The following is a 14,632-nucleotide window of genomic DNA, read 5'->3' as shown; positions in this document are numbered from 1 at the left end:
CCCCCCCCCTTTCAAGACACTGTGCTGTTGCAGTGAGTCATATTTGCCTTCATTCTTCACCTTTTCTCATCCTTTCTCCAATAGTTAATTCAGGCAGGCTCTTTAACCCACTCCTGCTCTTCTGTGTAACTGATGCACGTTTTACAAAAGTAAAAGCAAGTAAATCACAACATTCAGGGTATGGCTGTATCAGATAACAAGTAAAATCTTTAATCCAAAACATATGATGATAATAATGACCAAATTAAAGTACCAGACCTAAACACTAAAACTATGTATTATTTTTGCTCTAATTAACTTCCATAACAGCACTTAAACTTACTTAGCATTTAAAATTGAATGCACATTCAAACATTGCATTTCATTGTAACTATTCTCACTCCATTTATGATCAAAGCCCAAGTATAAAATAATCATTTTATATGCTTGCATAAATTTACTTTCAATTGATGTAAAGGGGAATACAAGGTACAAAGAATAGCAATATTAGTCTTAACTTTCTATGTATTTAAACATAAAACACACACCCAACAAAAAACAGACACAAATGATCCCATACATAGCAAGCAAAAAAAAAAAAAAATCTATATCACAGACTTTTTCCTGTGATAGGTTTAAGAAAATATGATTTGAGCTATGCTTTGTAGCACGGGTAAATATAAATAATCATATACTGTAAACTACTAAGTAGTCTGTAAAACCCATTTTTGCACAAGTATTCAATGTCAGCACTGTGATCATTTTGAACATAATAAAGAAGTGTTTCTTAAAATCAAATAAAAGTGTGAAGTTCTTTATTTTTTTAAAATGTTTTTATTTTTTCTAGAAACACATGCAAAAAATAATAATGATAAAATGTCTTCCCTTCAGGTAAATCCCAGCCATTCAGGTATAGATTTGGACTGTCCTCTGTAGTTGCAAACATTTGAGACAAAAAAGCATTTTTAAGGCAACTAAGAATCTTACCAACTTTGCTAATTGTAACGCAGTGTAGCTGAACTTAACAAATGCACAGCACAAGAAATTACATGGTGAAGCCTACTTAAAATTCCCCCCCCCCTCCATTGAAAAAACAGTACAGACACTGAGAGGGTTCTGCTCATTTTATTAGCAATTCATCTGCTTTTTTAATAATAATGCTAATTTTTCTTGTAAGACCAACAGTAAGAAGAAAGCAACACTGTCCTACCTTTACTCCATTTATCTTCTGTAGATTGAAATGGTTCAGTCTAAACAGAACATAGTATTTCCACAAAGTAAAGCTGACAACTGGATTTCCCTGAGGATCAACTGTCAACTGCTCAATGCGATGCATCTGGCCTAACGCATTGAATTGCTGCAGCGTCACGAGATTTGTCTCCTTAAACTTCAGGTGCTTAAAAAAAAAAAAAAAAGTCAAATCACAATAAATTAAATAAGGAAACAATAAAGAATGAACACAATGATTCCTATTCTGTGTCACTCATATGATTTTCAAACTCAAATAAACAGTCTTTAGGTTTGATGAAGCAACTGAGCTCACTTCATTTGAGGTCTTTGTGGCAAAACATATCAATGTATCAACCAATTGGTGTATTACATATATTTTAAAAAGTCAACATTAGAAGCCCCTTAAGCAATTTATAAACCCTTTAGTAACAGCACAAATATTTTCAATGTTACAAGAAGCAGTGATACTACTTGAGCAATGTTTATTTTAATTCTGCAAGTAAAGCAACTTGCAACATCCACACATAAAAATTAGTACAATATATGTCTTTAAATATTCTGCTTTTTTTGGCCACAGCAGACTGGCATTAAAGTCATATCCTGATGTTTCTTTGAACCATGCCCTATGCTAGATCTCCTGTGAGGATGGTATCCTTGGCTACATAGCACCGTTACTGAGGGAAGGAGGAAAAATTGACAGTGAAGATAAAAATTTAGTTGAGGTTCTGCTATCCCCCACAATAACTGAGATAGATAAATTTGTCTTAAGTTCCCCACAAATTCATCTATCTCAATTAAATCATTAGGTTCTGTTATACTCAAAACCTTAAAAAGAAGCAGGAAGCTTGAGAGGCATATCATCTGATTAACAAGTTGCTTTAAGCATGTTATCACTATTTTACCATTTGCGTCAAAATGACTGATTTAAAGATACAAGAAAAAAAGAAAAAAAAAAAAGAAGTAAAGGGATGCCTCATTTATGTTGTTTTGCCTCATCAAGAACTGAAGAATTCCAAAAGCTGTACTTGTTTAGCTAGCTATTCCCTTTGGATTTTATCTCTCTTTTTAACCAGCCAGCTATATGATCTTTGAACTCACAACACAAATGAAGGGCTCCTGATACTACGGATCCATAATAATAATGTAGAATAGCAATACTGTATTTATACATAGTTTTTGCAGCTTAGAAATAATCAGCTAGGTCAAAGTAATTAAGAAAAACAATAACCAGTCTGATAAGAAAACACCATCTTCTGTGAGAATCTAATTTAAAGTCTTGATTTTTAAGAAGTATCAAGTTAAAGTTAGTGTTATAGGATAACACCAAGCAAATATGTAATTCACAAACATATATATTTATGTAAAGGACAACTATGTCAAATTAAGGTTCTGTTAGAGAATACATATTCTACAGCTGTTCACAGAGCTGAAATCTGAGGCATTCTTACCACAGAGTTAGGAAATTTTGTCTTCAACTTTGTTAGCACTTGAACAATTTCATCAAATTCTATGAATGTAAAGGAGACTGTGACAATAATTCCTGCTGTTTGAACACTCCAGTTTCGATCCAGGCACTCCAGCGCTCCAGCACCATACAAGCAAAGAGTGTCTCCTTCCACTTCCACTAAATGAGACTCAAGAACAGACAAGCCTTGTACTGCACTGCTTAATATTGTATTGAGAGACCTGTAGAGGAAATAAAAATGCAGTGATATGAATGGAGATTATTTTAAGATAGTAAGATCATTCTACTGAATGGCACCCATTTCATTTACCAAGACCCAATTGTCAAATACGACTGCATTTCGCAGCATTCATTTATTTGCACTATCCAATCCGGTTCAAAAACTTTAAGGGCTTGAAAATCCTATTTCCATCAAGTAACACCACAACTGTTCTATTTCTTTGGTAGAAAGGCTCTGGGTGTATTTGAGCTAGGGGGTGGATGCTAATGAATTAAATAAATAAATAAAGAATAAACTAATATTTAATAATCTGCTTAAAAATTTTAACTCAGAATGCTAACTTAATACATTTCATGTTGCTTTAGATACCTAAACCAACTTCAGATGATGTATTTATTCAAGCAAAGTCACCTTCATATTCTGTTTGCTATAAGTTATAAGTAATTGCTTTAAGAACAGACAGTTGTTAAAAACCAATCCAGGACAATGTTGCCCACAGTACTTAATGGGTCTTTTTATTCTTGAACAAGTGTACCACTCCTTCCTCAAACCCATATGTTACATTATCTGATGAGGATATCAGATTCATTATCCCGCTTCGGGATGAGAATAGTCCTATGGCTAATTATCCTTGTTTAATCCTTAATGAATAGGGATGAATAAGCATTTCTTTAAAATAACATGAAGTTTCCAGTTCACGAGAGCGATTTTAAAATTAAGCAGTAAGCCTGGGTATTCTCAACTCTCATCTCTTTGTGTCTTACTTCCAACATGATACACTCAGCTGATGGGACCTGAAATATTGAGAAATCAACATGAGCACAAATCACAGGTTTAAGAAGTTGCATAATGATTATTACTATTTTATTCTTTACTACCTTCCTGGTATTTTTTATGTATTTTGCTTTTTTGACTACTAATGATCGCTTGACTGATGTTTTCTTGACAAAACCAACCAGAACTCCAAGATTTCACTCCTGACTGGAAATGTTGAGAACCCATCACTTCATATGTGAAGCTGTAAGTACTTATCTATTCTGAATTTCACCTTCCATTTTGTTACTTAGTCACTCACCTTGAAAATATAGTCTGAAATTCTCCACTATCATAAAACATATTTGTAGATCAATGTCAATTTTAACTTGAGAGAGGGTTAGAGAGCAATAAGGCTTCAAGGCAAAGAATGGCAGTGTTATCTACAGCTTCTGAATTCTAACACACATTGCCAAATCTTCATTAATCTATTTAAACTAATATAATTTGTTGATAAAGATCATTATCACACTTTCATTTCTCTAACTAGGCATGAAAAGAGAAAAATTCCAAACTTAGAAAACTAAATGCACTATAATTTGCATAAGATAATTATAATATATGCAAATAAAGCACAAGGCTTATTTTATTAACATCTCGAGGTGGTTGAAATTGGATATTTCACTAAAGTAACTACTTGATTTCTAAACACATTCTACAAATCTTAAACTACAAAAACTCTCACAAGAACATCGAAACAGATTTTATGCCTCATATTTTATTACTGTAGATCTGTCAAAACATTCCTAACATTCGTGGTCAGGGAACTACAAGGAATAAACCAACTTTTGTCACTGTATCCAGCATAAACTGAGATAGTATTACACCAAGATCTTTCCTAGAGCTCCATAGAAAAAGTCTTGATATGTTACTTAAGAGCATGATTTCTCAAGGAATGAGAATCTGTTCATTAACAGAACAACACTCAAGCTACCATAATTATATTGACTTGGTCACAAGGATGATTACTAACACTGAATTAAATCGTGAAGAAACCAAGAGGGCAAAAAAGCAGTGGCTAAATATATGTTCAGGGGAAAGTTTTGGAAGCACGAGAAAGAACTATAGCAATACAAAAAATGCTAAGAAAATAAAATGTTTCAAAAGATGCAGCACTCAACTGGAGATAAAAAACAGGTGTAGCAAATACTGGACTGAAATTCAGATGGGTTCTGTTTGTGAGAGGCAAAGACTTCCTGGCCATACCTGACATTTCCAGGGTTGATCAGGCACAATAGAAAGATGTACTTGCTACTGAATTTGCACAGACTATTTTGTCATGGTTTTGCCTGAGCTAGACAGGTTGAAAGTGTGCTACTTTTGCTTAAGCCAATCCAAGGGTCACACTGTTCATTAAATTCTGTATTTGTTTTTTAAATTATATAGAATGCCAGATAGCCATCTTTTAGATGAATAAGCAAGCCACAAAGTGTATCACAAAAATAATATAACCACATTTTAAACCAACAATACAAAAACTATCTTAGGAATAAAACTAAGTCGAAGAACTGCTATTGTTAAAATAGCATGGGTAGGAAAAGGGTCCATAAGAGATGATGCTGTTCAAATTAAGAACATGAATTCAACAGCCAGTTTATGAAACCTCTTGACACACAGAGGTTACCAGTGTTTGAAATGCTGGTATGTCCTCATTTTGTTCATTTCAAATAAAGGCAACAATCTAAGCTGTCAAAGAAATTAACACCCTTGAGAAGGCTCAAGAATTCATATTTAAGATTTCTTGCAAACATGAAGTCCTCCCTTATTTGGCAAAATCACATAATAATGTAGCTTGCACTTCTTTAGTCAATGAACTGCTGTTATATTACTTATTTAACTTATAGTCCCTATTACTAAGGGCCACAAAGTTTAATCACAAAGTAAAACATCCTTTCAGGATTGATTTGGAAATGTTACTTTTGATAATAAAATACAGTGAGATCTCAAGTGAGCAGTAACCTGGAATATAAGACATGAACAAGAATAAATATTTCACAATACCTGCTTTCTTCAGGAAATACATACGAATCACTGCCATTGATTTGACAGGGCTCGTTATCTTTATCTTGGTTTAAAGAAGCCACAAGAGCTATTCGATTCTGCTGTATCTCCCACTGACGAGCAATATTACAAATAGTTAAACGTTTCTTTTCCTGTAATGATTCAAAAATCATAAGTTTATACGAGTGCAGTATCAACATATTTGTTTTTTCTGAAAGAAATGTGCTGCTTAATCAAACATTTTAAACATTTTCAATTGAAAAAAAACAATAGTACTGTTTGGTGGTTATGCATTAAAATCAAGACATCATTCTAGTGCCATTTTACATAACTGCCAGCAAACAATTCACAAAATTTGCAGTAACAGAAACAAGAAAAGTAACATAATAAATCCACAACTTGTGCAAGAACAAATTAAACTATTTAGTTTGGATAACAACAGAAGTCTTGTTTTGACAGTCTGGAGCTGCTCGTAACATTCCTCCCACAAAACAGGGCAGACTGTACTTTCCTCCATGCCGCTGGAGTGACCCTAGTGCTGAAGCTAAGACAGTTCCGCAACTGTTGTCTTAGCTGTAATTGCAACATACTCTGTGTGGGGGGAAAAAAAAGTTATCTTCTAAAAAATGGAAGAAGTCAATTTTATAAAAACAGGAAATGAAATTATCTTTGTAACAGACACAAGGACTACAACAGATCTAAGTTCAAATGTTTTGTAATAGTTTTTTAAATTCCAGACAGGTCTTGTCAATGATTCGGTATTTCAAAAGTCTATCAAGTACTTGTTCTTGTATAGTCATGCAAATCATGTCAACTACCTATGATTCTACATATAGTTTACTATTCCATTGTATCATACAGATATATATGATGTAATATAGCCAGTTTAGCATATTTTAAAAGGTTAAAGAACAAGATGCTTTGTAAGACCTCATGGACTGGCAACTGACTCTCATCAAATGAAAACTGCACAACATAAATAATATCTACGGGCAAATTCATTGTTAGTTTCACTTAATTTGTTTTTTCTGAACCAGATCTAATTCTCTTTGAGTCAGCCATCTCACTGATGTATAGTTAAACTACTCAGTGGAACTCCAACAGTGACTTTAGAATTTCCAAGAGAAAAATATTATAGAGGAGCTTAGCATAAAATAAATATACATCTACAAAACATGGTGAAAACAGAGTATTAGTCAAAGCCAATGATTTCTTGGTTTATAGTATCATACTCTAAATTCATTTTGCTATTAAAATGTAGCTTTCAAGTCTATACAAAGTAACAACCCTAATTTAAAGCTTCTTGCTCTTAGAAAGTACTAAAATACAATATTCTAATAATCCTTTAATTTCTCTCATACATTCCAGAACATCACTATTGGAACTGGAGTGCAAACAGCCAACCAACCTAATATTCTGGAATGTGTGTGTGTGTGTAGGGAGACAAACCTGAATTTGCCCTGTATGTAGTATAAACAGCAGTTCATAGGCAGCCTGTGTTTGTCACTAATTTTACCCATAAACAGGGGAAGGATAAAAGATGCATACTCTTTGGATGTACTCGTGTATATTCTACTTCAATGCAATGAAGTCTGGGATTGAAACAGCAAGTACTTGTTAGCTTCAAGTTGCAATGATCTCAAATTTGGTCTAAAAGGATCTCAGGCAAGGTAAATCCCTGTTCACAATTATTTCCTTACAGCATAAACTAATTACTTTTATCAATTTCTTAAAAGTGTTAAAAGTCTGTCGATTATAATAATTTTAAATATCATGACACTCTTTCTTGTCTCCTTTAGAATATTCTGTTAAGCTGATTAATATACAAGGAAACAACAGAATACTGGACAGGATTTAGAAAGCTGTACCCAAAATCCTGAAGGCTAGAAAGGATGTATTTGTTTTAAAATTGAACATTTACATTTCTGTTCTAAGACATGGCTTGGGAAAAAAAAAAAAAAATCAACACAAACCACAAAGTTTTTTTATAGCCCCTTTTTTTCAAACAGGAAAAAAAAAAAAAAAAGAAAGATAATTTATTTGACATGCTTATGGAGAAAAGCAGGGTACCAGGGTAGATATAATTTTACAATTTGAAATTAACACTTTTGATACACTGAGCTCGACCTGTACTGACTACGCTCCTCTGTTTAATCTATAAAAGTAACATCTGACTGTTACCATCATGTTTTTACATAATTCCTTTCACAAGTGGGTGAGTTGTGGACATCACTGCAATGTAGTTCACTAAGTACTCAGTGTTGGAGATGTGAAGAGTAAAACACTATAAATGAGTATTTCTTTGAAAAACTGAAAATAGTAGACCAACAAAAAAAGCATTTTATCATCTGTGACGGCTAATTTCTGGAGCCTTAGGTATTTTCTTAAGAATAAAGAACAACTGCATGTAAGTGTTTCACAGTAAAACATTTAATACCTACATGCAAATCCATCACAGCACAGCTATTAAACACCATGATCTATTTCAATGACTGACAATGCAGAGATAGATCTACTAGACAATAAACACTGATAAAAATTATGTCCATAATTGTCTATAACTGACACTGAAAGTACATGGAAACTACTTTAAAAATTTTACTCTGAAAGTTTGTCCACTTTAAAGACCTCAAAACTCTATTTCACATTCAATTTGCCCAAGTGTTATGATGTTATCTGGTTAGAGAACACCAAGCACCCAACAAACTCAGCGATGACTGGGCTCCATGTCACAGAAAGTAGGTGAAGTTGAAATAGTCAGCATTTTCTTTCAATCACATTTAGAAAATTCTGTTTATTCTGAGGGTGAGGGTCTCCTCATAACTTCAACCACCATACAGCTCTACTGCTTTGTTAGCCCTCAGCTGTGGGCTGCTGGATTCCTATAGAGCTTTGAAAACTTCCAAGAACACATTTTACAAAAAGCAAATTTTATAACTGTGAAGATTCTGCTGGCAATACTATTTCTTGTTCCAGTAAATATTAAATTCAGCCTCTGTTGGAAAGGAATTGCATCCTCTGTACATTTTAAAGTACATCTCAAGCTTCCCCAGAGGAATGGGTTTTAAGCAATTAAAAAATAGTCTGGAAAAAGGGAGATGAAGAAACTCCACTGTTAGGGTGGACAAGTATTAGCAACGGAAAAAGAAGAGATGACAATGCTGAAACGAACCTTTTTGATGCAGTGAATACAGGAAAACAGCAATTGTTTGCTACTGAATGAGTGCTTATAATTTCATTTACACTGCATATAGCTTAAGAAGGTTTGGAGGAAAGTGACAACAACAAAAATTGCAGAACATAATTCTCTAAATATTTTCTTCAGATTTAACTATGAAGAAAATCCTATAGTTGGCAACTGTTTCCACTGGACACTGTATCTATGAGCAGATTTGTTCCTTTCAATTCAAATGTGTGAAACGGGAAAAAAAGAAACCAGAATTATAACACACAAGAACATATTTACAAAGGAAAGATATACAAAATCACCAAATCATGCAAACGATACTGGTATTTGGCTCTTATGCATGAATATAAGAAAGAAACCTTGATCAAATTACAAAACCTACAATTTAATGTTGAAACCTAAGTAGTAATGCTATTGTACATTAAAAATATTTTTTTTTTCTTCTCAGGGAAGTTGCCACTAGCAAAATAAGCTGAGAAATCTACGCCATCAAGACAAACAATCCCTCTGCTACAAGCAGACATTACACCAGTGGTTAAGAACACAAACTGTAAATAAACACCTACTTTTTTTCCAGTCCAGACACACAGCTTTTCAATAACATAAAATAACACCATGCATGAATATTATTTACTAATTTCCCATTTCTTTATGTTACTAAGAGCTGGCATCAAAACTTCAAACCTGAAGAGACTTTAAATACATCAGTACCTTACAAGAAAAAAAAGAAACAAACCACAACACTGCTTAAAAAAAAAGTATGTACATAAGACTTCTGTGCTATATTGATTTTTTTTTTTAAACAGAAAATTAAAATATACATGGATACAAATATACAGGAAATCAAAATAAATTCTTAGGCACTAGACGTGGATTTTTTTTTCCCCCCCATTCATATATTTAGGTTCTTGGGTTTTTTTTTAAATACTTAAGAAATCTTGTAGTATATTGGTAACATTCTATTTGTGTCTTTTTATTTTTCAGAATTATATACATTTGATACACTTCTTACAGCCTCCTGCAACTACTTTCAGTCTAATCCCCTTCATGGAATATGATCTTACCTAGGCAACAACATTATGGATACATGAACATTTTTTTTCTTGTCTGACTACCAATTACTGGATGATAAAAAGTTTTAGGCACCTTTTTTTTCTCCAAAGAAAAATGATTTGGAGACAAATGGTGATATTCACACAACAAATGGAATGCAGATGCTCTCAGATCCTTGAACTTTGGTCTCCTATTAGGATCGCAGGTCATTTAGTCACCAGTCCCATAAGAGTATTCTGGAGTGCACCTCAGTCTCCCCTGTTCGAGCTATTCCATCTCATGTATATAAGCATTAACCAGGCCAGGTGATCTGGTAGATAAGCATTCTTCTGAAAAGACAACAGCTGGAATCTAGCTGCTGCTCTGATGACTGATAAACTCTTTCTACAAAAAGGAACAACTACAACAGGAAAGAAGGAAGGAAAAACTACTTCAGAACACCCTGCATGGCAACAGTTAGAGCACTCACCTGAAATGGGGGAGACCAAGTTCAAGGAATTTGAAATCACTGAAAAATCTTTTACTTTACTCTGGATTTACTTTATCTCAGGATTTATGTAAAAGGATGTCAAACTTCATTTTCATATGTCACACTCAGGTATTCAACTGGGGTTTTTTGCTAAAGTATAACTTGCATAGTTGACTGAAGAGGGTTTCAGTTGTGGAGTGCACTGTTTAAGCTGTAAAAAAGAAGTTTAAAGAGACAGAAGTATATTGGGATATGTAAGAACTACAGCAAAAATTACTAGGGTATAGATTATTGCTATAAAGTGGTTTACAGTAGGCTTAAAACAGCCATAGAAAATACCTTAAGCAAGGTCTGTTTATGGCTTTCACGCTTCCTTTCCTCCTCTTTCCTTGCTGCAACAGATGCCATACGTCTTTCTTCTTCCTGAATGAAAAAAAGAACAACTTCATAAAAGGAGGAATTCATCAGGTTCTGAAAAGTATTACTGATAAATTATCAATATAATTTTGTCTTGGTATTCGGAGTGTAAAGTTTAATTTTAATACAATTTTAGGACTTTTTAATATTTAGAAACATTTAAATGCTATTAAAACAAAATAGTTAATTATAAATAAATCAAGAATTAGAGAAGAAACAGGTACCTACTCAGATACAAAATACCGAAAATAGAGTTATGTAAGACTAGTATTTGTAAAGATCTTTGAAAAAGCATAAAGCGTATGCTGAATATGACTGTGAAAAAGGCCATGTTAAAATATAACAGTGCATTGTATCTTTGTAGTGGTGTTTGCACTTAGTAGGATTTTTTGTAAGACCCAGAGTGAATGAGCTGAATTCTATTTATGCTCAAAACCTGATCCAAGATTGATTTTTATCATCATAAACTGTTTCCAAGGGTTTACTTTTCTCAATCAGCAACAGGACTTGAGAAGAAAAGAATATTTTCAAAGTTAATTACATTAACATTATTTCTCATCATCTATTCAAGAAGAAAGCCATTGATTCCTAAAGCCATGTAAGTGAAGATGCTTAATTTTCCTGGTAAAGCAGTTTAATACTGCAATACACCCATATTGGGTTGAATGCTCCCTGTTTACACAAGTCTAAATATTCTCACTTATTTTTAGAACATACATTTTCCAAGTAACAAAAGAAATGTTCACTATGAAGTAAAAAGTGTAGAGTCCTTCCAACACAAATATTTGGGAAGCATATTTTAACTTATTTTGATTTACTTCACATGTCATTTGGGTGTTTCTATTAAAGTATCTTCCCAGAACATAAGGAAAGTGTTTTGATTTCCCTCAAAATAGAAAGCTCTTGTCCTAACCTTTTCACTTTCACTTTCCAGAAAGTTACATGTTAAGAAAATTAACAAACAAAAACAAACAGAAAACATCATCAACCATGAAGACATATTGATGCATCAAACTTTGTATATAAATAAAACATGCTATGTTTAGGGCACTGTAAGAATCCCTAAGCACATGGGTGAATGCTTACTGGAAGATAAAATAAAATAGGAACTTTACACTTACCATCAGTATTACATTTTTAAGAAAATAATTTGCAAAGCATAACAAATTAGGTTCACATAGCAAACTTTTATCTGTGTACAGCTCCCCTGCAATCCATTGACATACCATGGATTTTGACATCAATCTGAAAGGTGATTAAACAACAAACTTCCAAATTGTTGCTCTATGACTTTAACCTAATATTCATATATTAAACAAGAGGAATACCTTAATGCAGATTAAGGCATGAGGCTCCAGACAGAGTAAGGTTCTCTAACTCAATCCTATGTAAGAATTTCTCTGGAACACTAATTGGAAAGCCTAACTTTTATTTTGTTGGGGTTTTTTTGTTTTGTTTTGTGATTTGTGGTTGGTTGGTTGTTGGTTTTTTTTCTGAAAGAAACTCCTGGCCTTTTGAGGGTGAAGTTTTGTTGGCAGCCTCCTCTGCTACTGGGCTTTTCAGTTCTTCCTGAACAGGGTATTACTAAGGGCTTGGTGTCATAGAATAATCCAGGTTAAAGGTACCTCAAGAGGTCACTAGTCCATGTTAAAGGAGGATCAGTGACAAATAAATAAATAAATAACCCCACACACAGATATAAAAGGCCTTCGAGATTCAATATAACAAAATACCACACAATGAAAACCAATACTTGAACAGTAGAGTTCAGGGTGAGGCTATCAGAATCATGAAATAAACCCCATGCACATAATATGCCACAAATATTATTTTATTATATTACTTACAATATTTTTATTATATTATTATATGTAATTAATAATGCAAAATAAAAATGCACTATTGTTCAAAATATGATTCAAAATGTTAAGAACTACAAACATAATTCTCAAAACAGCTGTTTACCTGAATTACATGCTACAGTGTACTAAGTTTGTGTTTACTTAAAAAAACCTGAAGTCTTAAAATAAAATATAAACATTAGCAAATTACACTAGTGATATCTTTCTACAGAAAGTGGGTTAGAGCTGTTTTTTGAGGTTTGTTTGTTTTTGTTAGTGTTTTTTTGTTTTTATTTATTTTCTAATTAAATATCTTCATTTGACCTTGCATTTATACTTTGTAACTTGGCTTCCTAAAGAAACAAGCTTTTTACAATTTCAGTGTCTTAATCTTCTCAAATGACTTTTCAACACACTGAACATGTTAAATAACTTAAAGTGTGTTTAGAAGTCTCAAATTAAGGGTTCTTTTGTTCCTCAGAGGTTTGATTATATAAAATTGGTATGTAGAAAGAAATGTAAACTAGTTTTCCCACCAAGGAAGAGGAAGCAGAAATTATCCATTCTGTTTGGCAGAAAACAGCTGGCCAGTCATCATAGACTCAGCTCCAAACTAACTGAGGTATTGTTGTATTTCACACTGGGGAAGGTGAGAATTAGAGAACAAAATGACACTAATCTATAGGAAATTAGCCATCACTATTTTTATTCCTTTTGAAACAACTTTTTTCCCCCACAAGCTTTAAGGCAAACATGCAGAAAGTTCCCTAATTCAGTTTTCTCCTAGCTTCCAAAAATATCTCCTCTTACTCTATCTTCCTCAAAGCCTTCCCTCAATCCAGTTCAAGTGAATACTTCATGACACTGTCTTCCTTCCATGAGGGTCTACTGCCCTCACTCAAGTCAGTTCAGTACTTTCACTGCCAAGACAGTCTCAATACAAAGAATGAAATGAACTAATGCAATTATACTCTATCAAGAGTCTTTTATTAACTAAGACTTTTTTCCTTGATCAGGAGTTAATCATACTATTAGCTCAGCCTAAAAAGAAAATATATTTTATTTTTACTGAGCATTTGTAAAGGCAGAATGATGGTGAAAACATCTGAATAAAGACCATGGGCCAAATCTACTTTTTATGGAAACCAAATCCCTATAAATTTCTTGATTAATCTTATACAACACATGAAATTAATCTTATAAAATACATCCCCTCAGATCCATAAAACAACCCCAGAAAACCCACAGAGTTATAAACCAAAGCCCTTAATAACGTTGTCACTATTCATTTTTACTATCAGCCCTTTTTCTCTTTTAGCTCCATCTCTTTTGAAATTCATTTTATTTCCTTTTTTTCTTTGTTTCCCCTCATTATTCTGCTGCTATTGTTCATAATTTTGTTTTAAACCAAACCTTGCTGGACAGGATGCTTTTCCAGTGGGTCATTACAAAAGCACTTTTATATTGCAATCTCCTCCATTTATTACTTCTCCACTTCCCATCTAAAAACTTACTAAATGGCTATGAAGCAATCTTCACAAAAAAAAAAAAAAAAAAAAAGGGACTTTCTGAAGAAGCAGAATTCTCACTTTCTGCAATGCAATTTTGAGGCTGCAGGTTCACATTCTCAGTGTGAAGCACCAGTAACGACAAAACACAGGAACAGGACACCTTAAAGCTACTACCAGCCTTACAAAAACTTTCCATTAGAGCTGTAACAGAACTGTATCTGTAGCTCTGTGGCATGCTGGTAGCTCCCCCTGCTGCTACATGAGCACTACTGTAACTGTAACACCGCAGAGTCGGCCAAACCTATCACAGTATCAGTCTTTCCAGATGTAACATCCAGCAACACCTGAGAAAGATCCTAAAGAGACAACAGTGGAATGTATGTATTCTCCCTCACTACTGCTTTACTATTATTCAAACAGGTTCTTTTTCAACAAATGGTATCATT

The 14,632-nt window shown here is 33.4% G+C and overlaps 1 protein-coding gene across 4 annotated transcripts in view; it reads right to left on the bottom strand.

The window, feature by feature from the left end:
* Nucleotides 1-14,632, bottom strand: part of LOC113484136 (leucine-rich repeat-containing protein 49-like) — a 34,757-nt gene that overhangs the window by 7,598 nt on the left and 12,527 nt on the right. For all 4 annotated transcript variants that reach the window (XM_026856334.1, XM_026856333.1, XM_026856332.1 and 1 more), the window contains 4 exons: nucleotides 10,757-10,840; nucleotides 5,709-5,860; nucleotides 2,658-2,895; nucleotides 1,190-1,375 (listed from right to left, as the gene is read on the bottom strand). In XM_026856334.1, the coding sequence (XP_026712135.1) occupies nucleotides 1,190-1,375; nucleotides 2,658-2,895; nucleotides 5,709-5,860; nucleotides 10,757-10,825 (645 nt within the window). In that variant the 5' untranslated portion in view covers nucleotides 10,826-10,840. The remainder of the gene's footprint in view (nucleotides 1-1,189; nucleotides 1,376-2,657; nucleotides 2,896-5,708; nucleotides 5,861-10,756; nucleotides 10,841-14,632) is intronic.

The sequence above is a fragment of the Athene cunicularia genome (assembly GCF_003259725.1).
Source record: "Athene cunicularia isolate RWA chromosome 10 unlocalized genomic scaffold, athCun1 chr10_part1, whole genome shotgun sequence".
In the NCBI taxonomy this organism is placed as follows: domain Eukaryota; kingdom Metazoa; phylum Chordata; class Aves; order Strigiformes; family Strigidae; genus Athene; species Athene cunicularia.
The sequence above is the reverse complement of the archived record's forward strand: the minus strand, read 5'-3'. Positions and strand labels throughout refer to the sequence as shown.